This window comes from Lynx canadensis, chromosome B3, assembly GCF_007474595.2.
Source record: "Lynx canadensis isolate LIC74 chromosome B3, mLynCan4.pri.v2, whole genome shotgun sequence".
NCBI lineage: Eukaryota > Metazoa > Chordata > Mammalia > Carnivora > Felidae > Lynx > Lynx canadensis.
Window position 1 is genome coordinate 33,511,854 of NC_044308.2, and position 24,792 is coordinate 33,536,645.

Genomic DNA, 24,792 nt, shown 5'->3' on the forward strand with positions numbered 1-24,792 from the left:
AATAAATTACATAGTATGCAAGAAGGTGATTAAGTGCTAAGGGAAAAAGAAAAACTGTAAGGCAAGAAAACTGGGATTGGAAATACTGATGAGATATTGCAATTAAAAGAGGATGATGGTTATGCACTATTGGTGGGAATGCAGACTGGTACAACCACTGTGGAAAACAGTATGGGGTTTCCTCAAAAAATAAAAAATAAAATTACCATATGATCCAGTAATTCCACTATGGGGTATTCACCCAAAGAATATGAAAACACTAATTCATAAAGATATATGCATCCCTATGTTTATAGAAGCATTATTTACAATAGTCAAAATGTGGAAGCAGCCCAAGTGTCCAATGATAGGTGAATGGATAAAGAAGAAATGGTGTGTGTGTGTGTGTGTGTGTGTGTGTGTGTGTGTAACAGAATATTAGCCATAAAAAAGAATGAAATCTTACCATTTGCAACAACGTGGATGAATCTGGAGGGAATAGTGCTAAGTGAAATAAGTCAGAGAAAGACAAATACCAAATGATTTCACTCATCTGTGGAATTTAAGAAGTAAATGAACAAAGAAAAATAGAGACAAAGCAAAAAACAGACTCTTAATAATGGAGAATAAACTGGTGGTTACCAAAGGGAAGGTGGGTATGGGTTAAATAGATTTAGAGGATTAAGAGCATACTTACCATACTTACCACAATGAACACGGAGTAATGTATAGACTTGTTGCATCACTATATTGTACACATGAAACAAATATAACAGTGTATGTTAACTATACTGGAATTAAAATTTCAAAAAAGAGGATGATGGTTGGGGAAGGTCTGATGTTTAAGCAAAGATGTAAAAGAAGTGAGAGAATATGCTTTGTGGGACATTCCAGGCAGAGTCAATAGCCAATGAAAAAGTTCTCAGGTGCCTGACTTTGTTCAGTAACAGCAAGGATGCAGGTGTAGCTGAAGAGAGACAACAAGAGGACAGGACTAGGAAGTGAGGTCAAAGAGGTAACGGTGGGGCAGTGCAGGGTGGCGGGGGACAGGGAGATCACAGAAGACTGCTGTAAGAACCTTGGCTTTTACTGTGAATGAAATGGGAAGTAGAGGAGTGAATAACAAGTTTTTACTATACAGGTTTTAAAAGGATCACCCTTAGCTGCTAGCAGGGTAAAGGTGGAAGCAGGGAGGTCTGTTAGAGACCAGGTGAGAGATGGCATGGTGGCTCTGATGAGAGTGGTAGAAAAACAGGTGGTAGAAATGGGCAGATTCTGGATATATCCTGAGGGCAAAAACAGACTTCCCTGTTATACTAGAGATGGAATATAACAGAAAAAGAGTTATAAAGGATGACTCTGTGTTTTAGCTTGAAAGGACGGATGGAGTTGCCATCCACTGAGATGGAGAAAGCTATGAGTGTTGCAGTTTGAGGAAGGAATATCAGAAATGTAATACTGGGTGTGCTGAGTTTGAGATGAGCTTTGGATATCCACGTGGGGAATGTCAAGTGGGATATATGGGTTTGGAGCTCTGGAGAGAGGTCTGGGAGATATAAATTTGGGAACTGTTGACAAAGGGATGATATCTAGAAGCATGGAACCGGGTGAAATATCACCAGGGACTGAGTATCTGTGCACAGAGGAGAGGATGGAGGACCGCGCCCTATAGCACATCATTGTAAGAGATAAGGAAGCTAATGACCACATATCAAAGAGGTGGCTGATAAATGCTAATAAATCATTTTTCTTTTACTGTGGCTCAACAAAAGTACTTTTTCCCTTGAATGTGGCCCAAAAGTTTACAATCTGGAAACTCCAAACGATTTAATGTTTAAAGGTCATTCTTTCAATACAAAAATGGCCCCTGTCTCATATCCGACCACTTTGGGAAGTCCTGAGACTTCAGTTTCTCCGAGTTGATTCTCTATCTCCTGGGTCAGACTGTGATGCAGTCTTCTTGTCTCCTGTTCCTTTGGCTATTGCCCTCTTGCCTGTAATGTGCCAGTCCTCTCCCTTCATTCCTCCAAATGGCCCACCACCAAGATGGTTGGGTGTATCCAAATTGCACACAAGTTTTAGAGTTAATGGAAGGCTACAGCACAGAGCAGAAAACAACTCCAAATTCAATGCACACATAGAAATGGAAAGCTCATAGAAATGGAAATCCATTCTCCACTATTTTGGAAACTTTTCACTGGCCATCTCCAATAGGCCCCTGCCTCCTGCTATGTTTCTGGCAAACATCCCATCTCAGTTCTTTTCATCAACCCCCCCTCCGCTTCTTTCTTACCAAGGCCTCATTCTCTTTTTCTAGGGCATCCAATGAAAATTCAAATTTCTTTCATTTTATTATTTGGAGTAACTGATCTTTCTTTGTGTCCCCCTGGCCCACTCAAGCTAACCCCAGGGAGTTGACTTTTCTCAACCCCAAAAGGTCCATCTAGATATTTAGCTCAGCAAACAACAAGCTCTCTAGCAATACATTATGCCATACTCCTGAAATCAGAAAAGTTATTCCTTTTGATAAAATAAAACAGAAAAAAAAAAAACCCACTATCACTAACAAGCATTATGGTGGTTAAGAGTTCAGGTTCTGGAATCAGTACATCTACATTTAAACCTCATCAATTTACTTAACTTGGGCAGTGCTAAGCCTTAGTTTTCTCTTTTCTAAAAGGGAGATGGTAATGGTATCTACATTACAGGTTTATGTGATTATTGAATGGGAAAATTCATGCCAAATCCTTAGAAATCCCCAGTGTACAGAAAGAGCTCAATAAAAGTTATTATCTTTTAAACTTCAAGAAATAAATTTAAACAAAGATAAAACTCAATGTTGGAAGGGCTACATGGGATTAGTTTTTATGTTATATATTTTTAATGGTACTAAACATTGATTCTTATGAGAATTATCTGGCTATCTATATGAAGGGATAAAAATTGCTCATATGCTTTGCTGGTCCAATTCCACTTTAGCATTCCTCAAGGAGATAATCTGAAGTGAAAAAGTTACTTATGAAGAGTTTGTAGCACTACTATTCATAACAATATCAGAACTAACCAAAAAGCCTAGCAGTGGAGAGAGGGCTAAGAAAATCATGAACTATTAACTTGATGTAATCCCAAGTTACCTTTAAACATAACAAGTTGACAATGATTCAGGGTGGACATTTGTAAAAAAGCAGAATTAAAAGTGCTTACACATGATGTGTCTGGCTGGCTCAGCTGGTAGAACATGCAACTCTTCTTTAGGGGTTGTGAGTTCAAGCCCAACGTTGGATGTAGAGCTTACTTAAAAAAAAAAAAAAAAAAAAAAAAAAAAAAAAGGAAAAAGTGCTTATGCAGGGATTACAACTATGTAAAATGTGAAAACTTCAAATCAGCAGAGAAATTGAAGAAATGTGCATATTAGAGTTACATGTTTAGTGAGTTTCTCTTATTTTCTGTCAGGTTGCTTAAGTTCATCAACCTCCCTACCCCCACAATAGTTTGCTCTTATACAAGCATGAGATATTATGCTGATAGCATGGTATTTTGATTCCGGCTGCAATGCCATGGAAGAATGATGGGCTGTTTCTGATAAATTGCTTCTATATTTGCATCCTTTCATTCTACAAATAACACCCAGTGTCTATGTGCCAGGCACTATATTAAGCAGCAGGGATTCAATGATGAAAAAATCAGATATGGTCCCTAGCCTCTAGGGCATCAACAGTTTAGTGTGAAGAGAGATATAACACCAAAAATTATATGTGATTTGGGCACATTGAAAGCAAATTATTCTGGTGCATCAGGGAAGATTTCCCTGAGGAAGAGATTACATGGGAATTTCCCTGAGGAAGAACATGGGGGAATTAAAGGGGGAGAGAACAGTAGGTAGGAAGGCTTTAAGGGGAAAAAAGAATGGGTTGTGTTGGAGGAACTATAAGAAGGTCTGCAGAGTTGGAGTACAGTCAAGTAGGGCAAGAGTGGTCTAGCTCATAAAGAGCAAGAAAAGCAGGAAGGTGCCAGATTATGCTGAGCTTTAATATATGGGCAGAATATAAAATGGACTGAGGGATGGAAAGTATGCATGAATACTGGAGACTACCCTAGAAGCCATTGTGGCAGTCCAGATGAAAGCTGGCGGTTGTTTGGACTAGAGTGGTGGCATTGGCAATAGAGAGAAATACACATATTTAAAAGATATTTAAGATATGGAATGAACATCACTTTGAGATTGATAGATGTGGAATCTGAGAGAGACACACACGTCAGGGATGACTCCTAGATTTCTGGCTAGAACTGGGTGAGTAGTGGTGTCATTTTCTGAGGTAGAGAATACTGATAAAGTAGGTTTGATGATGGGGGAAGATGAGTTGAGCTTTAGGATTGGCTGGGTTCAAGTTGCTTATGAAATATCCAAGGGAGATGTCCAGTAAAAGGATATACAGGTAGAATTTTGGAAGAGTTCAGGAGAGAAGTGTCCAACTCTATCATTAGCCTGGTGAATGGCTGGTAGAGCCTAAACCCTGAGAATCTCTAACAAGTTGAGAAGAAACTGGCAAATAAGAAAGAGTGGTCAGTGAAGTACTAGGAAAACTAGGTGTCACATCAATTAAGGAAGAGTGGTTTGAAAAGGAGGGTTTAATGTTGCTAGGAAGACTAGTCAAATAAGAACCGTAAGTGATCTTATTGAGAAGTTTTTGTACAGTGGTGGGAGCAGAATCTAGATTAACGTGGTTTGAGAAGTGGGAGGGAGGTGAGAAATTGTGACACTTTAGATTTGGCTGTTAAAGAGGAGGAAAGCAAAAGGTCAATATCTAGAGGGAGACATGAGGTTATGCTTTTATTTATTTTTAAAGATGGAGAGATTTAATACATCTATACATCCAGGTGCTATTGGAAAGGAGCCAGCAGAGAAGAGTGGACATGATGACGATGGTGTGTGTGTGTGCACGTGTGTGTGTATGCCGTTTGCACAAGGTCCTGTGTACAGGTTAAGGGATTAGCCTTTCCCTTATGAGAGTCACTGCAATAGGAGTGAAGAATGCTCAAAAGTGGTATAGATACAGGTAGGTTCATAGATTTGGAGTCAGGAATGTTGAAGGGGTACATGGTAGTTCCTGTTTTCTTTCTGAAGTTGCAGAGTGCAGGAGGAGGTAAGGGCTTTGCAGGCTTGTGGAATGTAGACTGAGGTGGCAGCAGTGGAGAGCCAGAGTGTGAGCTGGCTGGGGAAGCACAGCCCAGTGCAGAAAACTTTGACCCAGCTTGTGTCATGGGGAGAGGGTTCCAAACAGGTTTCTTCGTTTGGGTATCCAGAAGGAAAAGAGGCACAAAGTAATCCTTCTCTCTTGTCTTTTAGCACAAACCACAGGATCTAATTATTTTTTTCTAGTTTCCTGATAACTCTTCCTACTGCTGACACTGAAGTTGGCTTCCATTTCCTTTGACACTCTGACATGTTAGCTTTTCCCTACATAAGAAAACTTCATTTACGTGCATTTAGCACCAGATTTTTCCTTAGTGGAATTTCTGTCTCATTTTCCGCACTTGCGTACAGAGTGCTCCATCTTTGCTTAGTTTTATTTGTTTTTTAAAAAAATTTTGTGTACATTTATTCATTTTTGAGAGACCGAGAACAAGCGGGGGAGAGGCAGAGAGAGAGGAAGACAGAATGAGAAGCAGGCTCCAGGCTCTGAGCTGTCAGTACAGAGCCCCACGCGGGGCTCAAACTCACAAACCACAAAATCATGACCTGAGCCAAAGTCGGACGCTTAACCGACTGAGCCACCCAGGCGCCCCTTTGCTCAGTTTTACTTGTATAAAATGAAATTCCTTTAAGCTCTTTTTTATGAGATACCCAAGGCGCTGTTCTCTTTCTACTTCCCATCTTTCATATGCATGGAATGTGAAAGGAAGTACAATGTAGGGCTTTTAAAATGCATTAGATCGGTAGATCAATGTCAGGAGCTGATCCAAACATGACCTAACATATAAAGCAAAGCCAGTTATATAGGTTCTGCTACCCAGCAGTTAATTGAGATGACAATTTCTCAATATTGCTGTCTGTAATATACCAGCTGAATTTATGAAATGTATAAAGTGAGAGATTACTTAAAATGTTCAAGTAGGGAGTTCTGGTCACTCTCAATCATGTGACTGAACTTCTCTGAGTTTGTTTCTTATCTATGACTAGAATAATGATACCTGGCAAAACATAACAATTAAGTGAGATTATATAATTATAATATCTAGTAACATAAAGTAACTTGTACATTGTAAAGTGATAGGAAGATTAGTTGTTGCCATTTACAATCCTTGACTAAGTTTTTAACTATCAGGCCATTTTTTATACAGCTGTTTAGTTACAATATAACTAAGTTTTCAGGTGCACCTGGTTGGCTCATTTGGTGGGAGTGTGTGACTCTTTAATCTCAGGGTTGTGAGTTTGAGCCCCACATTGGGTGTAGAGATTACTTAAATAAAATCTTAAAAAAACAACTAATTTTTTAAACTTGTTGCTAGACTTAAAATGGAACTCGGTAGTGAGATAGATGGCAATAGGTTTATTTTAGTGTCTACTGTATGCTTTACCTATAATATTTAATCCTTATAGCACTTGCTTAAACACACTACTACTTTCATTTTGCAAATGAGGCTACTTAACCTTTTTTTTTTTTTTAAGTTTATTTATTTGTGAGAGAGAGTGAGAGAGAGAAAGAGTGCAAGTGGGGGAGAGGGGCAGAGGGAGAGACAGAGTATCCCAAGCAGGTTCCACACTAAGGCTTGATTTCAAGAGTTGAAATCAAGAGTTGGCTGCTTACCAGACTGAGCCACCCAAGCACCCCAAGGCTATTCAATCTTAAACCTGCCTGAGGCTATACATTTATAACAGATGGGGCTTGAATTTGATTAAAACACTCATGTTCTTTCCCATAAGCACAGCATGTAAATTTTTGTATTTTCTCCTTTTCTATTTTAAGTGATGGAAGAAAAAAACTTCAGTATCAGTAGATAACCAAGACTAAGAACTTCTTTGTCATTTTAATGAAATATGTATTATTAAAACATATGGTTAATATGGAGATAGTAAAATTTATAGTAAAAATAATAAGGTATTCTGATTATATCAGAAATATAATCCACTTGTGGTTTTTTTCATTATTCTGATCCAGTTAGGACTAGTGTTTAGGAACTTTAACAGCCATCCAACAAAAGAGGAGAAATATTTATGATTTGAACGGTATTAAATATCTGTATTAATATATTACCTGTATTAATATTTATCTGTATTAATATTAATATATTATCACTGTATACCTAAAACTAATGTAACATGTATCAGCTATACTCAAATAAGAAAAAAAAAGCCCATTGATAATTTTTTATTTTTGACCACCATCTATAGCTGGGTTTATAAGTGGTAACTTTTCTAAATTCCAAGAGACATGGGTTGGACAAGTATGAATATATTTTTGGAGCAATACATCAGGGTATTTGAAAGCAGGGAAGTTCAGTGTAACAATTGCTCAATCCAGTTCTAAAAATCTTGCTTTCCTTTTGAATATTTTGAAGCTGCGTTTTGCAGACTGGATTCTTTTGACTCTGAGAAAAGGAAACAATACCACAAAAGATCTTTTCCCTATTTTGTATCACATAGCATCAATGGTGTATGGTCAAGCAAGTACATGACCTATGGCTATTAAAGTATCTAGTGAAAGGTTACAAGTCAACTCTTAAAGTCTCCTGTCACTTATAATGCTAATACTTAAAAATGCCATACTCAAAAGTTTTATAGAAGACTAACTTGTAGCACAGTCCAATCACGTTATTCATTTGGAAAAGGAGACCTTAGATTTTTTTTTTTAAGACTTTACTAGTTTAGTTCAAAATGTAATTTATTTCTGGTATGACTTTTAGGGAGTCAGGAAAGATTGCTCTCATATGTATTAACTTATAAGAGGGAGACAATCTGACATTTAAACAGACATACTTTGCATTATAGAAACAACTTTTCCCAGAGAGCATTTGCCTTTGTCATAGTCTAGACTAGATACCTAAGTCAACAGTTACTAAAATAATATTATCTTCTTATCTTTATCTACAATCATGGCTTCAGCATTCCATGTCACTTCTCTTACTCCCCTTCCCTCCCTATTTCACCTCTATGGCTGATTGCCAGTTCCTAATCTTTTTTTTTTTTGCCTGTTCCCATCTTCATTAGGTCTTTTTATCCAAAACATACTGACTTGAAATGGAAACTTTTTCTGTAGCTTTCTCAGACTTTCAGTTTCAACTCATGTTCACTTGGGCCTGCTATGTAACCTGTATTACTTACACTGTGGTTTCCCCCCACTCCCCTGACTAAAAAGAATGGAGTTACTGCCTTTGTGGTTACTGAGTGGTGAGATTATTTTGGGCTATGAGGGCTGGGGGCAAGGTTAGGTTGGGGAGGGAGGTGAAATAAATTTCACAGCTGAAACTAATCTTTGGTTTTTAAGTCTCGTAAGCACTGCAATCTAGTTTTCATTAGGAATAGAATTAATGTGTGTACCCAACATATTGGGTTGTTAATTATTTGAAACAACTCAGAAAAAAACACATCAATGATTTAGGAGGGATAGCATTTCTTTTTATTCTTGGTTCCATATTTTAAAAATTACATCGTTTGCATTTTGAATTAAGTGAAAGGGTTGAGAAAGCTCACTTTATCTGCCTTATAACTGTAAAAAAAAAAAACAAGCCAACTTTCAGTCTGCAAGTTTCAGATATGATAATAGTCCTGAAATCACCATGGTTGAAAACAATTCTGCCAGATTATGGATAAAGAGGAAAGGAAAAACTATGACTATTAGAAAGCAGCAATATTTATTAGAAATAACAGGCAACCTTGGGAAGTTATTGGCTATGAGTTTTAAAACCACAGAACTTTGGATATAAAAGGAAGGAGTGTTGCATGGCTAACAGACAAGGTGAAGAAAAGCTGTTATCAATGCAGAGTAGCAAGTCAACCCATTCACTGAGCAAACTAAAAGGTCCAACAGCCATTTATTTTAATGAAGTTAAAGATTCCCCCTTTCTTAAAACATTCCAGGAATAGAGTGGGGGAAGATGGGCTAACATCATCTTTATCAAATATCTGCAAAGGTTACAAAGATAGCTGGGAAAGCCTCTGCACAGAGAATGGAAGAGGTATCACAGAACTGAATAAATGATTCTTAGAATATTTAGATCTTGAATTAGGTTAGATCTTGACCTGCTTCTAGCCAGTTGATCTCTTTAAATATGCAGGGCTGTGCAATAAGTTTTTGATTCTTCTATAATGTTCTTCTTGCATTCTTCTGGATATGACATACACTTGGTTTCTTTAAAGATCACTGCTTTTCCTTTGAATAAGCCAATAGGAATAAGGGAGACAAAAAGGGAAATAATAAATGTTCAGACAGCATGGTTTTAAGGTTTTGATGCATAACTTCAAGACATTTTCACAGAGCATATTGCTCTCAAGTTAGGGTTAAAGTGAAACTTTCCATGAGGGTAATGCAGAAGATGACATTCTTCCAGGGAAAAATAAGATACCAGGCATCTTCCTTCAGGCACTGAGATTACAGCCATCCAATAGATGGGGATGGGCAGAAAGAGGAGACTTCAACAGCCGCAAATATTCTTTGATAGCTAATTTTTGGCAAGTCTGGCAATGAGATCTTTCCATTCCCCCCTTTTCTTTGTGATGTATGTAGGAGTGAGTAGCTGCAGTAGTGATTCTGGCTGTTGCCTAAAGAAGTTCTGACACAAGGCCTCAGTGTTACATATCACATACATCCCACAGTCATAGCTGTTTTGTTGAGCAGGGGCTCTTGCTTCCACAAAGGCTAGTTTGTCTCCTTTTCTGCCTAAGAAAGCCTCCAGTTTCTCTGCTACCTGCTTTGCATGGACTGAGTTGCTTCTGCTATGGGAATCATAATGAAGAAAGCTATTTTTATCTTGGACATAAACCAACAAACTCCAATGGGTTCCCCCAGCTGCCTCATTGGAATTATCATTGATGGCTAAAAATACAACTCTCTTGTTGGGGAGGTCTAGGGGTTCAAGGAACATGGCAATCTCTGCTTGGTTGCTAGTGCACTTGATGAACTGGGTAACTTCGGGACTGATGAAGCAGACATGGTCAGAGCAGTCATGAAACTGACTGTTGGCAAAGTACTCAAAGGCAAATCCAATAATATGGTCATTGAGCCAGCTTGGAGGATCCAACAGCGAGACATCTGATTGCCGCAGGAGACTGTCCATGTAACTCAAAACTACAGGGTCCATCTTGTCCTGACCAGGGCTGATCAGAAATTCCAGTAGCTGAAGGAGAGGCAGAAGATAATATTTACTGCTGAATATGATACCTTGCTGTAAAATGGGGATCATAAATAGTAGCTACTCTTACAGGTTTTTTTAAAGATTAAATACAATTGTAAAGTTTTTAGCAATAATGCCTGCCTGAGAGTAAACATTCAACAGACTCTAGCTTCTGGATTGTGTGTTAACAATTAGTTAAAATGAAAACTTTGGAAAATTTTCATGCTGAAACAGCAAGCATGAATTTTTATCTTCCTCTTTAAATGCAGAGATTGGTTAAAATTATAACAGACATTTATCAAACTTCCTAGCATTAACCCTATATTTGGTCCTTTAATGAATATGCATGATAACAATGGCAAGTTATTTTTACATTAAAGTGAATTTTCAAAGAGTCTGAAGAAAAATGTTGCTTATTAACAAGGGAAATAGTTTCCATTTCAACATTTATTTTCGAGATAAGATAAAAATATTGCTTCCTCATTCCATAATGGAAAGTGACAGTGATTAGAGCTGTAGTTAAAAGGAACTACAGGGGTGCCTGGATGGCTCAGTCGGTTAAGCGTCTAACTTTGGCTCAGGTCATGATCTCATAGTTCATGGGTTTGAGCCCTGCATCGGACTCTGCACTAAGAGCTCAGAGCCTGGAGCCTGCTTCAGGTTCTGTGTCTCCCTCTCTCTGTCTGCCCTTTCCCTGCTTGTGCTTTCTGTCTCTTTCAAAAATAAATAAATAAACTTGAAAAAAAGACAGATGAAAGAACATTTCAAGAACAGAAAATCATGAGTTTTACAAATGAAAATCATTCCTGATTCTGCTCAGTTTTGAGTATGACTGATCTAGTTTTCCTCATCCATTTCTCATCTTTAACTTCAAGGGGTAAGATAAAGATTATGTAATGTTTATAAGTTAGAAATTTTTATCATTGAAAGGTAGTTAGGCACAGGAATCAGGAGACCTGGATCTAGCCCTAGTTTTATCACAAAATTTAAATGATTTTGTCTTTGCTTTGTTGTCTGTAAAAAGGGCATATATCTGCTTACATGCCTCAGTGAGTTGCAGAAAGGCCAAATAATTTTACTTGAAGTTATTAAAAGAATATAAAATGTTGTTCCAATAGCATTTATATTATTAATTAAATGGTATTAGTAAGATGATCAGAACATCTACATAGCGCTCCACACCAGTGAAAGCAAATGAAGTTTGGAAGCAAATATCTCTTCATATTATCTTTTCCAAACAAAAGCATGACTAACTTAGAGTACAGCAACACAAAGTATATGATAAGATTAATATGCTCATGATCACCGAAGGTAAGGTGCTAACAAAGACAAGAAGTCTGATAAATGTGCAAGATAACATAATATTTAAGCCAGAGAGAGTTAACTGCTGTGCATTGACCTGACAGCATTACAACATCACTAAAAATCCAAAGCAATGAACGGTCACATGCAGATTGAGAGTATAAAACAAAGCATATTATAATAATACCATTTCTGTGAAAGACTGGGCTAGAATAATCAATTAATTCTAGCCATTAATAATCAATTCTGGCCATCAGACCAGGTATTTTACCATTTGATTACACTACTAAAATAATAAAATTTTGTGGCACAGACATTTTTCTGTAATCAAGTCTGAAAAACCTGTAAGAAAAAATAAATATACCCCTCAAGAAAAAAGACCCTAAAGTAAGTGAGGTAATTAAGAAGCACCAAAGATGGTTTTATGTGCATATAGTATATAATAATCGGAACTATTTCAGAAACAATATAGGGCTGTTTATGAGAAATATATGTATATACACATACATATTAATATAAATATACAACATAAGATCGAATGAAAATATCTTAAGATTTTCTTTTCTTTAAAAAAAAAGGTTTTTTAAAAATGTTTATTTATTTTTGAGAGAGAGACAGAGTGCAAGTGGGGGAGGGGCAGAGAGAGGAGACACAGAATCCAAAGCAGGGTCCAGGATCTGAGCTGTCAACACACAGCCAGATGCAGGGCTCAAACCCATGAACCATGAAATCATGCCCTGAGCTGAAGTTGGATGTTTAACCGACTGAGCCACCCAGGTGCCCCAAATCTTAAGATTTTCTTAAGAAAAGAGAATAACTTCAGGAGAGACATAAACTAGAGCCTGGAACAAAGTTTAACGAGGCATAGAGCACATTTGCTATGGGTGGGCCACAAATTTGGCTCTAAGATTTTTGGCAGCTAACCAGAGACTATAAAGTTAAACATTCACAATGTCCGTAAGGTAAAAACAAAGCAATTGCTCAGGAGAGGTAAAAGCATTCTTTGTATTAAGGTTAGGCAGTTTTTTTTTCAAGCAATTTTCATAAAAGACAGGGTGTATCATAATGAATAATGTCCCTCAATATTCTTATGATAGATGAAGTTGTTTCTTATAACGATCCTTCATATCCAGTCTGATGGCAAATGAATTAACAGCAGTCTAGTAAAAACAAGTCTATGGAGGCTAGGTTCTCAGCTTGCTGCTGATGTGACTTAAGAGTAAATTAATATGAAAATGGAATGACTGCTTGTGCATCAAGCAAAGCTCCCCCAATCTCTTCCCCCTGCTCTCAATGAATACTATGTAGTGGTGAGTACCAGATTTTCCTGCCTGGCAAATACCTGGAGACCTACTCTCTACACTGAAATCAGACCCACATATTAATAGCCAACCCAACTAGGGATAGAAGCCTACAAGGAGAAGAGTTCCTGAAAAGACAGGCATCTCACCTTGGAAGGAGTGACATAAGTGGCCAAGATTTCCTTCAGAATATATAGTTTTTTTTTTTTTAAGGGCTTAAAATTTTTTTTAAGGTTTATTATTTATTTTTGAGAGAGATAGAAACAGCACAAGTGGAGGAGGGGCAGAGAGAGAGGGAGACACAGCATCTGAAGCAGGCTCCAGGCTCTGAGGTGTCAGCACAGAGCCCAACACGGGGCTTGAACCCACAAACTGTAAGATCATGACCTGAGCTGAAGTCGGACGCTTAACTGACTGAGCCACTCAGGCACCCTCAGAAAATGGTTTTAGTGTTCTGTTTGATTTTGAAAATATCCAACATCCAGACAATGGGTCAGTCAAGGATCTAGGTCTATTCCACCCAGCATGGTAGCAATAGTTTAACCCCAACAATTCTAAAGCAAATGGAACCAAAGCAGCCTTTGGCCAAAGCATTGTTAGCAAAGAAAAACTCTAAACTTAGCATCTGAAGACTTGAATTTTAGACTCAATTCTGTTACTCATTGGTCGTATGATCATAAATAAACTACTCAATCTCTTTAAGCCTCAGTATCCTCTTCTGTAAAGTGAGAATATTAATACATGACCTTTATCCTGGAGTATTTGTCAATATAAAATGAAGAAACATTGGTAACTAATATTTTAAAAAATATAACATAAAGTAGTATTTCCAGACATCTATTGTGTCTCAAGGAAATTTATATCCCAATAACTGGTAACTGTGATGTATTTCATTTAACAAATGTATACTGAGTGTTTCCTTTGTGCTAGGGGTTGAAAATACAGAATGGGAATGAAATAGTCATAGTTCCTACCTGACTGAGCATAAGCCTATTATGTTATAATGAATAAATAGTGAATATACAATTCTTTTTACTCAATAAGCACCTACTGAGTACCTAATAGCTGTTGTGGGAGATACCAAGATGTATAAGATGGCTTATAGTCAGTAAGATCAGAAACCCACTAGGGGCAGAAATAAAATATATGGGAATTCAGAAGAGTGAACAATCACCTCTGGCTAAGAAAGGGAAGGAGACTTGAGATCAGGAAAGACTTCCAGGAAAAAGTGGCATAAAAGCTGGCTCTTGAAAGGCATATAGAATTAGATGCATGGAGAAGGGCATTAAGAAGGTAAGAGAGGCAAGGGAAGTGCCCCTAGAGGCTCATTCCAGTCTGGCTGGAATGAAGTAGGAATAGGGGTACAGATGAAGGTCAGAGGAAAATTATTAGAAGCTAAATGGTAACAGACTGAAGTCCAGGTGAAAGAATTTGGAATTTATACTGAGGAAATGGGAATCCATTAATGGCAAGGCTGGTGCTTTAGGAAGTTTAATAATTCAGCCATAGGACATAGGATTAATTGGTAGGGAGAGCAACTGGAGGAAGAGATCAAGTAGATTTTTATTGAAAGTGAAAGTAGGAGGAAATGGCCTAAATCAGGGGAAATGGTAGAAATGGGGAGGCAAGAAGGAAAGGTATTGTAGACAGAGACTCAATAAGTGATTAGAGAACAGTTGGGTAAAAGAGAATCATTAGGAAATTGTCTGTGGGTTTTATTTAGGGTGACCATAAAGGACGACGATCCCATTACTAATGGGGTGGGGGAAAAGGAGACAGAAGGGGATCCAGCAAAAGAACCAAGAACCATCTAGAACTCTCCTAGGGATATTTCCTTTCTATACAGGGAGCACTGTGCTTGGCACATCTGAGGTACAATAAATATTTGCCAGATGAATGAAACATTTCAAAAAAGGAATCAGAAAATATAGATTAGGGGTAAAAAGAGAAATAAGTCCCCTTAAGACGTTTGCATTGTTTGTAACATCCCCCTTTCTGCTTTGGTTTTGTGTTTTGTCTTTTCTCCTCTTCACTTAATAGTAAACTCCTTCAGAAATAAGACGACTTATGTACTTGGCCTTGGTGGATGGTAAGGAAAACCGAAGAGTGAACTGGGGAGACAATAACCTCCTCATAGTTCTATTTGTAAAGTTCTACAAAATATATTTTAGTTCTACGTTTTGGGGCTAGGAGGCTTTGGGTCCAGGCTCTACTTTGCCACTTGCCTATCTGTGTGAATCTGGGCAAGTTATTTATTCTCTTTCTGGGCCTCATTTTCCTCATCTGTAAAATGAGGTAATAATAACACCTGCCTCATAGACTGTTACACAAAATAAAAACATGAGTGAAAACACTCAGCATGTCATCTGACATATATAGCGGACTCAAAAAGAGTTGTCTTCCCTGCTCCCTATATTTGGGCTGGTAATAATGGGCCTTAGAGATTTCTTGAAAATAAAGCACATCTGTCTTTTTTATAAGGCCACAAAGTCATCAAAGATAGATTTAGCTAGGGCATGACTCTGCTCTGTGCTTTACCTTTGGCAGAAGAAGGGTGAATGCTAACTCCAGAGAAAATTGTTCTCTCGACCTGAGTGGAGCAATGATGTTAATTGTGTATTGTCAGTATACACAAACCCTGCAGTAACAGTTTATAACATCTTCCAACTTCTGTAGCTAAATGAAGCTAATATTGAATTCATAGTATAGAACAATTCCTAAACGAAGGCTTAATTTTAGCAAAAGGAAGAGACTACTTTTTCATCTTAATCTTGAAATCCTTAAAATGTATATTACTGGAATATTTGTTGTAAAAAACAACAAGGTAATTACATAAAAGGTAATAAAAACTACCTTAAAGGGAAAATTTACAATTCAGTGGAAGCCAATCTGATACAAGTAAGGGAAGAAGCTGCTGGTTCAGTAGAAAACCAATAGGTTGGGAGTCAGTTTCAATGAACTGTGTTCTAAAAGAGTGCTGTCCAATAGTACTTTTGATGATAATGGAAATGTTCCTTATTGGCAAGACAAATTGCTAAGACAGAAAATTCTCTATGTGTTATTGGATCCCTTCAGATCCTGCTTTCCTATCAGCACAATACAGTAAAACATAAATTCATTATTTTTTTCATTCATTCATTATTTATTGAACCCCTGAGTGGCTCAGTCATTAACCAAGCTGACTCTTGGTTTCAGCTTGTACTGTCCAATACAGTAGTCACTTGCTACATGTGGCTACTGAGCACTTGAAATGCGGCTCATAAGACTGTGGAACTGAACATTTAATTTTTAATTAATTTAAACTTAAATTTAAATATCTATATGTGGCTATTGGCTACTATTTTGGACAGTACACTTCCACAGATTTCAAAGGTATTTCTTGAAAGAAAAAAAATAAGATTATATGGTTAAATAAGTTAGGGAAATGCGTCATCCTAAAAGTCCTCATTGGAGCTTCATAATGCACACAATCATATTAGAGACTAGAAGTTTTGTAATAAGGAAATGTAACTTTTCTTGGTCTTATTTTTTCCCCCAAACTCATTTGACCACGAGACACTTTTTTTTTCCTTTTAAACAGAATATCTATTAACACCTTATTGGCTGTGCAGTGAAGTTTGGGACGTGCTTGCTGAGTTACTTAATAAATGGCAGTGAGGCAACATGTTAATCATTTGATAAAAAAAAAAAAAAAGAAGTTAGATCTCCACCTCATACCTTATATGAACTCATATTTTAAGTGGAATAACATTTAAATGTTAAAAAAAGAAACAAAAATATTAGAAGAAAATGGAGCTTAATACACTTATGTGGCCAATAAATGCATGAAAAGATACTCAACACTTTACTAGTAATCAAAGGAATTCAAGTTAAAGCAAGATTTAATTTTTTACCTATCAAATTAGCAAAGATGAGGAAAACAGGTAATAACTAGCATTGCTGAGAGACCATGGGAAAAACAAGCATTCTCATTGTTGACAGGAGTATATAAACATATGCAAGCTTTTTGAAGGGTAATTTGCCATTATATTTTAATTCTTAAGAAATGTCTGTGTGAAGGTATGACACTTTCAGAAATTTATCTTAAGGGAAATATTAAGGATGTGTGCAAAAATTTATGAAGGATGTTCATCACAGCAATATTTATAAAAGAAAAACTGAAACAATCTGAAAGTTCAAAAGAGGACTGATTAATTTAAATAATAGATTTTCATACAATGAAATATTTTCAGTCATTAAAAAATAAAGTTGTAGATACCAATGTATTGACATGGAAATATGTTTATGATATGCTACGAAAAGGAAGTTTATATAAAAATTTATACAAGAAAAATATACACGAAAAAAATCAAGAATGATAGCCAAAGTTTAAATATGGTTCTAAAAAGAGAATTATTAATGCTTCTTAACACTTTTTTCCTTCTACCTTTTAATACTGTTTGCTTTATATTTTTCCCCTTTCTTTTTATAATAAGCATATAACCAATAAATATAGCTATTTCCATTCAGGAAAAAAAAGGATATACCATCTCCCACTCTTACACTGACCTAAAATATGTCTGTTCTTTCAACTCACTGGTCTCTTCTGTCCGCTGGAAAGAAAAGAAAAAACAGAGAAAGTCTAATATCTCTTCTATAAATATTCAAACACAAAGATGTAAAATTAATCTATTTACTAAAATTAGATTATGTCCAACTTCTAATGTATGATTCCATTTGCAATTTCACAAAAAGAATCAAATCCAAAGACCAAATGTGCTTTTCATGGCAGCATAAGCAGAAATATTTTCAGGAAGGAAGGAAGTTCAAACTTTTTTTTTTTGGTTTCAATTTCCCCCTATTAAACGTTTCCTTTTAATGCTAGCCTAAACCTAAATATATGTATAAAGTAGAATGTAAAAATTACCATCAAGATTTATATATCCCTCTTGAGGGCAGAAATTATTAGATTTTATGCATCCCCGTTTCTTTAGTGCTTGACAAACTGGAGAAAATTTAATAAATGTTTCTCCTGAATAAAATATAGAAGTAAAATACATTTTGAAAAACTCCTAAAAACACAAAATTATTATAAACAGGAAGATTTCTCAATTGTATAAATTATTTATAAATTGAACAATATTCCTCTTGACATCAATATTTTACAAATAGAGGAATTCAGCTCTCAAAGTAGAAAAACTACTTGGTATGATGATGATGCCTGTTAACTCTCCTACCAGAATACTTAACTTTAAAGTATTTTAAGTATAAATTCCATTTGGTCCTGTCTTGGGCCAGGAAGATAAACTAGAAGACTTTCTAGAATTTCTTCTAGCACCAAGGTTCTCTATTTACTGTTCTGTTACTAGGCATGGCTATCAATGGCTAAGATGTCATTGACCATGAAAATAATTTTATTTTCAGTCTACTGTTTCTAACTCAAAGGTTCAATTTCTAATTGCACTACAATTTTTTTCCTTATTACAAACTTGATGTAAACACCAGCCTTTCCTTAAGCTGTGTTTTGCTTAAAATCTTCCGAGAAATGACTTTGTACAAATGCAAAATTTGAAATACCTGGGGTTGTAAATACAGAGTGTAGGGAGGCCAATAGGTTCAATGAGGGGTTTGAGTAAGATAACATTTTATGAAGGAGTGGACAGAATTTTATCATACGTATAAACAAATTAAAGCTAATAAGGTGTGATCAAACTGAAGCTACGATCTGCCTGATTTCATAAATAACCACTGTGTTCAGCACACAATAGCTATATGCAGACACAGTTTGAAAGAGTATGAAAAACTCATCAAGTTTTAATCTTATTTGTCCTGTACATTTCAAAGCCTGGTAAAGTATTTTTTTTCATAGATAGTTAAGAGGTAAATTGTTATTACAAACTCCTAATTAATGAGTTTCAAAAATGTGCTTGGCACATAGTAGGGGCTCAATGAAAGTTTTTAAAAGTTTTTTTATATATTGCTCAGAGACAGAGCAAGTGGGGGAGGGGCAGAGAGCGAGAGAAAGAATCCCAAGCAGGCTCCACAACTGCTAGTGCAGAGCCTGACTTGGGGCTGGAACCCACGAGGCTGAGAGATCATGACCTGAGCTGAAACCAAGAGTCAGCTTGGTTAATGACTGAGCCACTCAGGGGTTCAATAAATAATGAATGAATGAAAAAAATAATGAATTTATGTTTTACTGTATTGTGCTGATAGGAAAGCAGGATCTGAAGGGATCCAATAACACATAGAGAATTTTCTGTCTTAGCAATTTGTCTTTAAATGTTAATTAATACAAAATATTTGTGAACTACCTAACCAAATTTTAATTATATGCTATTAAGTAGGGCTAAACATTTCCAGCAACTATTTATTTTAGCTGCTAATGTAAAGTACCAAGTTGCTACAACAAATAGTAGTGAGAAAATTAGAGCCAACTAAGGTCAGAAATCTCTAAGCTATTGCTTTGATGTAGGACTTGAACCTACCACTCTACTATGAGAGAGTATTTATTTATTCACTGGCCATAAGAGAAGGAAGTCCTCAAGTTTTTTAACCTGTAATCTAGACGCTCGAAAATAATAATTGTAAATGGGACAATTTTTTTCAGTATCAGGACTGTGTTTGGTGCTTTCATAACAGATAAAGGTGTGGAAGGGGTAGTAGCCACGTAATCAGAAGCCAGAGAAAGGAAATTTCCGAGATCTTTTGTAATAAAAATTCTTAAAAAGCTTCAAAAATTTCCAGTATTCTTTCTGCTTTCAGATAGACCTGTTTCCTGGTTCCCCTAAAAAGGAGACAGACAGATGAACCTTAGCCTCTACATAAACTTGATTTTCAGTCTGTTAAACCATATCGCTGTCCAAATGTTCTCCAAAAGTTAGATGGACAAGATCAATATAGCTAGTCATGCTGAAGAAAGTAGTCTCTCAGAGAATCTGGTTCAGAAAGTTAACTTCACATTACTTATTTGGATTAGTAATATTTGAACCCCATAATTAAGTTTTTGAATATATTTAAAAAAGCACACAAGTTGGGAACTAGCTAGAATTTGGGCAGTAAATTTCACATAGTTTGGTATTGATCAATTTCTAATGAGACAGGTTATCTGGGCTTCAAGGACTTCCTTCTTGTTTGCTAATGCATTTTACTCATCCAAGAGGTTTAAGGGATTGACAAGGAGAGAGAAATCTTGACCTTAAAAAGTCAGAAATGTAGGATTTAACACGTGTAGATGGAATTTAACTAAGAAAGGCCTTAGCAACACCTGGGAACCTATATATGTGGTAAAGCCACTGCCTATCAAAAGTACTAACATTATCACTTATAATACAAAAGAATGGGCTGGCCTCTTGACATGTAAAATGCTAATGGACCTCCACACTGGTAAGCGCACCTCTGTAGAAAGGTGTGTAATTTAGTTCAATCTATGTTTCTTTAGACTGGTCAGTTACACTGGGGAAGCAAAGTAACTTAACAGACCCTTTAGAGATCACTTTATAGTAAAATTTAGTTAAAGATTATTTATTGGTCTAGTCTCTTCATTCCTATCTTCTGACAATCCAACCTACACACTACTTCTAGATTAATTTTTCAAACAGAACTCTAATAATTACATTATTCTACTCCAAAGATTTTAACATCTCTCTATTATCTACCAAATTAAGTACAAATTACATCTTGACATTCAGTGATTTCCACAAAAAGAGCCCCAGCCTATCTTTCCCAATTTATTTCCTAGTACTGCTCCTACATACATAGGCACAAGTACAGTACTCTCGCAGGCCCAAATTATTAGGCAACAGTGGATTAATTAGTACTGGTTGCTGCCCCTACCGTATAAGAGGAGAAGAAAATAGCCAGTTCCCTACTTCCACAGAGAGGCTGGGAAGTGAAAACTACTCTAGTATTTTTCTGAAACAGAGAAGTGATCTATCATGCTCTTGTTTAAAACTATTACAGTCAGCTTTTTATAAATCTAGGGTCCATGGGCCAGGATGCAGCTAGAATTAGGGTTCCATGAACTTGGACTGGGAAAAAAATTGCATTCTGGATTTTTAATAATCTCTAGCTGAAATTTAGCATTTTCTTCAATAAGTATAGGCAATAATCCACAGCAGTATTAGCAGTCCCTATGTCTTTGTCACCAATAGAAATATGATATTTTAATATCACATTGAAGTTACTACGAGTATCTCAAAATATAATTTATATGCATCACTATTTTGAAATTACATAATTAGGCCTGCTGCCAGATATTATTTAATGCATAAAGAAGCACATATGTAACTACATCATACAGTTGTTTGAATATTTTAAAACTTCCGGGGCGCCTGGGTGGCGCAGTCGGTTAAGCGTCCGACTTCGGCCAGGTCACGATCTCTCGGTCCGTGAGTTCGAGCCCCGCGTCAGGCTCTGGGCTGATGGCTCAGAGCCTGGAGCCTGTTTCCGATTCTGTGTCTCCCTCTCTCTCTGACCCTCCCCCGTTCATGCTCTGTCTCTCTCTGTCCCAAAAATAAATAAACGTTGAAAACTTCCAATAAAATTGGTTTTATTTCTATGCATTTTATTTTATATATTTAAAAATATTATTCTGAGATAGGGTTCATAGGCCAGGCTGCCAAAGAAGTCTGTGGTGTAAAAAAGGTTATTTTATCTTTGTTTTTTATACCTATTAATTGCTTATAGTAGATTATCTAAACACTTTAGCATGGAATTCAAGGCTCTTCATAATCTATTCACACCCACTTTATCGCCTTTATCTCTGCCCCACCCCTACTCTCCATATTAAGCCCTAGTCATACCAGACAACAGTAACTGTCTTTTATCTGGAGGCAGATAGACTGGTTTTTGAATTAGCCCTAGTTAATAGTCAGTAGCCTTGCACTCACTGGCTTTGGCATTGCCTTATACAGACCTCTCTGCTTGCCAAGTGAATTATTCTTTTTAAAGGTTTGTTTTCCCTAATACTATGAGGTCTTAATAGGGCTATATCTTTAAAATTTTTTAATGTTTATTTATTTTTGAGACAGAGAGAGACAGAGCATGAACGGGGGAGGGTCAGAGAGAGAGGGAGGCACAGAATCCGAAGCAGGCTCCAGGCTCTGAGCTGTCAGCACAGAGCCCGATGCGGGGGTCAAACTCACAAACCGTGAGATCATGACCTGAGCCGAAGTCAGACACCCAACCGACTGAGCCACCCAGGTGCCCCTGAATAGGGCTATATCTTAACTATCTTTATATCTTATTCCTTAAATGATTGATGAAATGAATAATAAAAGATTCTAAATTGGCAAGGCACTGTATGTAGTAATTTCCAGGGGAGTAAAGTTAGTCTTTGAATCTCAAATTGACTTAGCACTGATCTTTTTTGAGGACATAAATAAAGATACCCTTGATTCAGCCCTAAGGTTGGATCCCCAGCTGATAAATGCTGGATGGTAGGGAAAGGGAGAGTAAAGAGAGCCCTAACTGAGGTGGACTTCACTTTACATCCTCAGATTGAGGAATGTAACTGTGTTGAAGGGAAAGGCAAAAATGACACTTTTTTCCCATTTCCCAGAGTGGTTACCCAAAACTTCCATCACTCTGCTCAAGCTTCTCATTCCAGCCCCAACTCTTTCATCAAATAACTCCCACCTTAATGTTACAGAGCCAACACCATCAACTTCCTGCCCCTCCTTACTTTCCCATCCTTTATTGGTTCTCAACCGTCAGCGTTAGTCACCTCAGAAACTTTTTTTTTTTTTTTAAATACTGATGGCCTGGGCCCTAGTCCCGGTTTATTCAATTGGTCTTGGGTGGAGCAACAGCATTTTTTTTTTTTAACTTCTCAGGTTATTCTAACATGCATACAAGGTTGAGTTCCACTAGTGCTCCTGAAGCTATCAATCAGCCACCCTTAACCATGAAGGGTGCCACTAAGGCATAGAAGTGGTCCACCGTGGAACCCGAAGTGGACCGCTTCTATGCCTAAGTCTCCCATCTTTAAAGAAAACATTCTTGCGGCCCACATTCTCGCCCTTTAACTCTCTCACAATCTTACTATGATGCTTCTTTAAAGGGTAATCTACACCTATCGCTTCCGCCAGCTATATTCTATTCCTCTTTTTACTCTTAACAGCCAATACTATGATTGGCTTTTGTGCCCGTCATTCTCTCTGCTTGTCTCATGTTTCTCTGACCAGCTACTGCTCACTGGCCTTTTAACACAAGAGTGGCCAAAAGGTCACCTTGGAAAAGGTTTCCCCAAGTCGTTCCACACAAGCAGGGGCCCCTCTTCTATGCTCAAAGAGGACCCTGTGCCTTTTTTTTTTTCTTATATTATAATTTTACTTTATTACCACTGCGGATTCTCTCAAAGTCTCCCATGTAACACAGCACTTCAGAAAGCTGAAACGGTTTCATTTGCTTCTGACTTCCTGGAGTCTAAAGCACCAGAAAGCACTCAGTGAAAAGTCTGAGGAATGAATGGAAAGCGAGACTAGGAAACGGAGGTCAGGGGCGGGGAAATGCGAGGGGAGAGGGCGTGTGTGTGGGAAGGGGCGGGGGCTAAGAGGGGCGGCGCTGAGAATCCTGCGCCAGAACTGGGGAGGGGGCAAGGACACGTTAAGTCGGCTAGGGCAGCAAAGCAGCTCCCCGACGGGACACACCGCCTTACCAACCAAAGTGGGGAGGCGGCTTCTTACCTGCCTCGGGCCTCACCACCCCAACCAGCCTTCAGGCACCTCAGTATTGGCCGGAAAGCGAGAGCTACAGTCGTAAACTCAGAGTTTTCTACCCCAACCTTGCGACATTCCTCTCTAGAAGAGTGAGAATCTGAGGCAGCGTTCCGAGCTCTGCCGTAAGGTGAGGAAGAAAAGTTTGGGCGGGGCCGCCTGGGGCGGACGAATGGGGCGTGCCCGCGCAAGCGCCAGCCGTTCTCTCCGGCGGCGTCACGTGCGGGGGCAGGGCCGGCAGGCTGGCCGGCTCCGGCAGGCGGTAGGGGGCGTGGGAGGTAAGTGCGCGCGCGCCTGCTCGTCTGCAGCCGAGGAGTCGCTCGGGGCGGGGCCGCGTGCGCGGGGTCGGGGGCGCGCGGGCCTGAGCGGACGAGGGACGCGGCGGCGGTTGGCGGTGGCTGCTGAGGGTACCGCAAGGACTGTGAGAGGCGGCGGAGGAGGCACCCGCGGCACCGGCAGAGGCGGCGACAGCGGCTGAGGCGACGGTCCAACGCGTGCTCTCTGGGCGGGGTGCGGCGGGGGATGTGCCCTCGCGGGCCGGGCGGAGTCTCTCTGACAGGGCGGGGGATGCGCGGCGGCCGCTCTCCCGGACCCTGAGGCAGCTGGGCCCACCCTCCTGGAACCGTTTGACTCTTGGTGGCCTCAGCCTCTGCGGTCTCCGGCGCCCTGACCCTGGGGCCGCGGGTAGGAGGTGGCGTTTCTCGAAGAGGAGGGGGCTGCAGTGGCCACCGCGGCGGAGCCCGAGGTAAGACCCGCCCAAGCCGCCCAGAGGCCCTGCCGCCCGGCCCGGCCCACGTCTCGGTCTCGCTCTTTGGCTCCTTTGGGGCAGCCCCGCCCCAGCGGAGACGCCCCGTGAGCGGGTCTGCCTAGGAGCCTCGCAGACACCGGATCGCTGCGCTGGGTCCCCGGTAGACCCCACCCATCGTATCTTCCATTGGTCAGACACCACTCCGGCCCGCCAGCTCCCGGACGGTTCTGTCACGGCCCCCCATCCCCAGCACAGCCCGTTAGACCCCCCTTCGGACTCTCTTAGGATTCCTCGTGGAGCCTCCAGACTCCGTTACGGCCTCCCGTAAGCTGACCCGGTCACAGTTCCTCTGACACCCAGGCGCGGCCGCCCCCTAACCCAGAGCGACCTTGCAGCCCACCCCCTGCCTGCGGACCCCTCCCAGCTCGCTTCC

The 24,792-nt window shown here is 38.9% G+C and overlaps 1 protein-coding gene and 1 pseudogene across 2 annotated transcripts; one reads left to right on the plus strand and one right to left on the minus strand.

Annotated features, from left to right (window-relative positions):
* Nucleotides 1–7,706: 7,706 nt before the first annotated feature.
* Nucleotides 7,707–23,735, minus strand: SENP8 (SUMO peptidase family member, NEDD8 specific). Of its 2 annotated transcripts, XM_030317788.1 has the most exons (3): nucleotides 23,582–23,735; nucleotides 17,463–17,506; nucleotides 7,707–10,314 (listed from the first exon to the last, which is right to left on the minus strand). In XM_030317788.1, exon 3 carries the CDS (start codon nucleotides 10,276–10,278, stop codon nucleotides 9,640–9,642), a length of 639 nt encoding a protein of 212 aa, XP_030173648.1. In that variant the 5' UTR covers nucleotides 10,279–10,314; nucleotides 17,463–17,506; nucleotides 23,582–23,735; the 3' UTR covers nucleotides 7,707–9,639. The 2 variants fall into 2 exon arrangements, with proteins under 2 accessions (XP_030173648.1, XP_030173647.1); XM_030317787.1 differs by lacking the exon at nucleotides 17,463–17,506.
* Nucleotides 23,736–23,957: 222 nt separating this feature from the next.
* The window catches only part of LOC115516981, a 48,636-nt pseudogene continuing 47,801 nt past the window's right edge, over nucleotides 23,958–24,792 (plus strand).

Excerpts from the sequence above, each read along its gene's own strand:
- SENP8 (XM_030317787.1), bottom strand. The coding sequence starts at position 10,278 with ATGGACCCTGTAGTTTTGAGTTACATGGACAGTCTCCTGCGGCAATCA.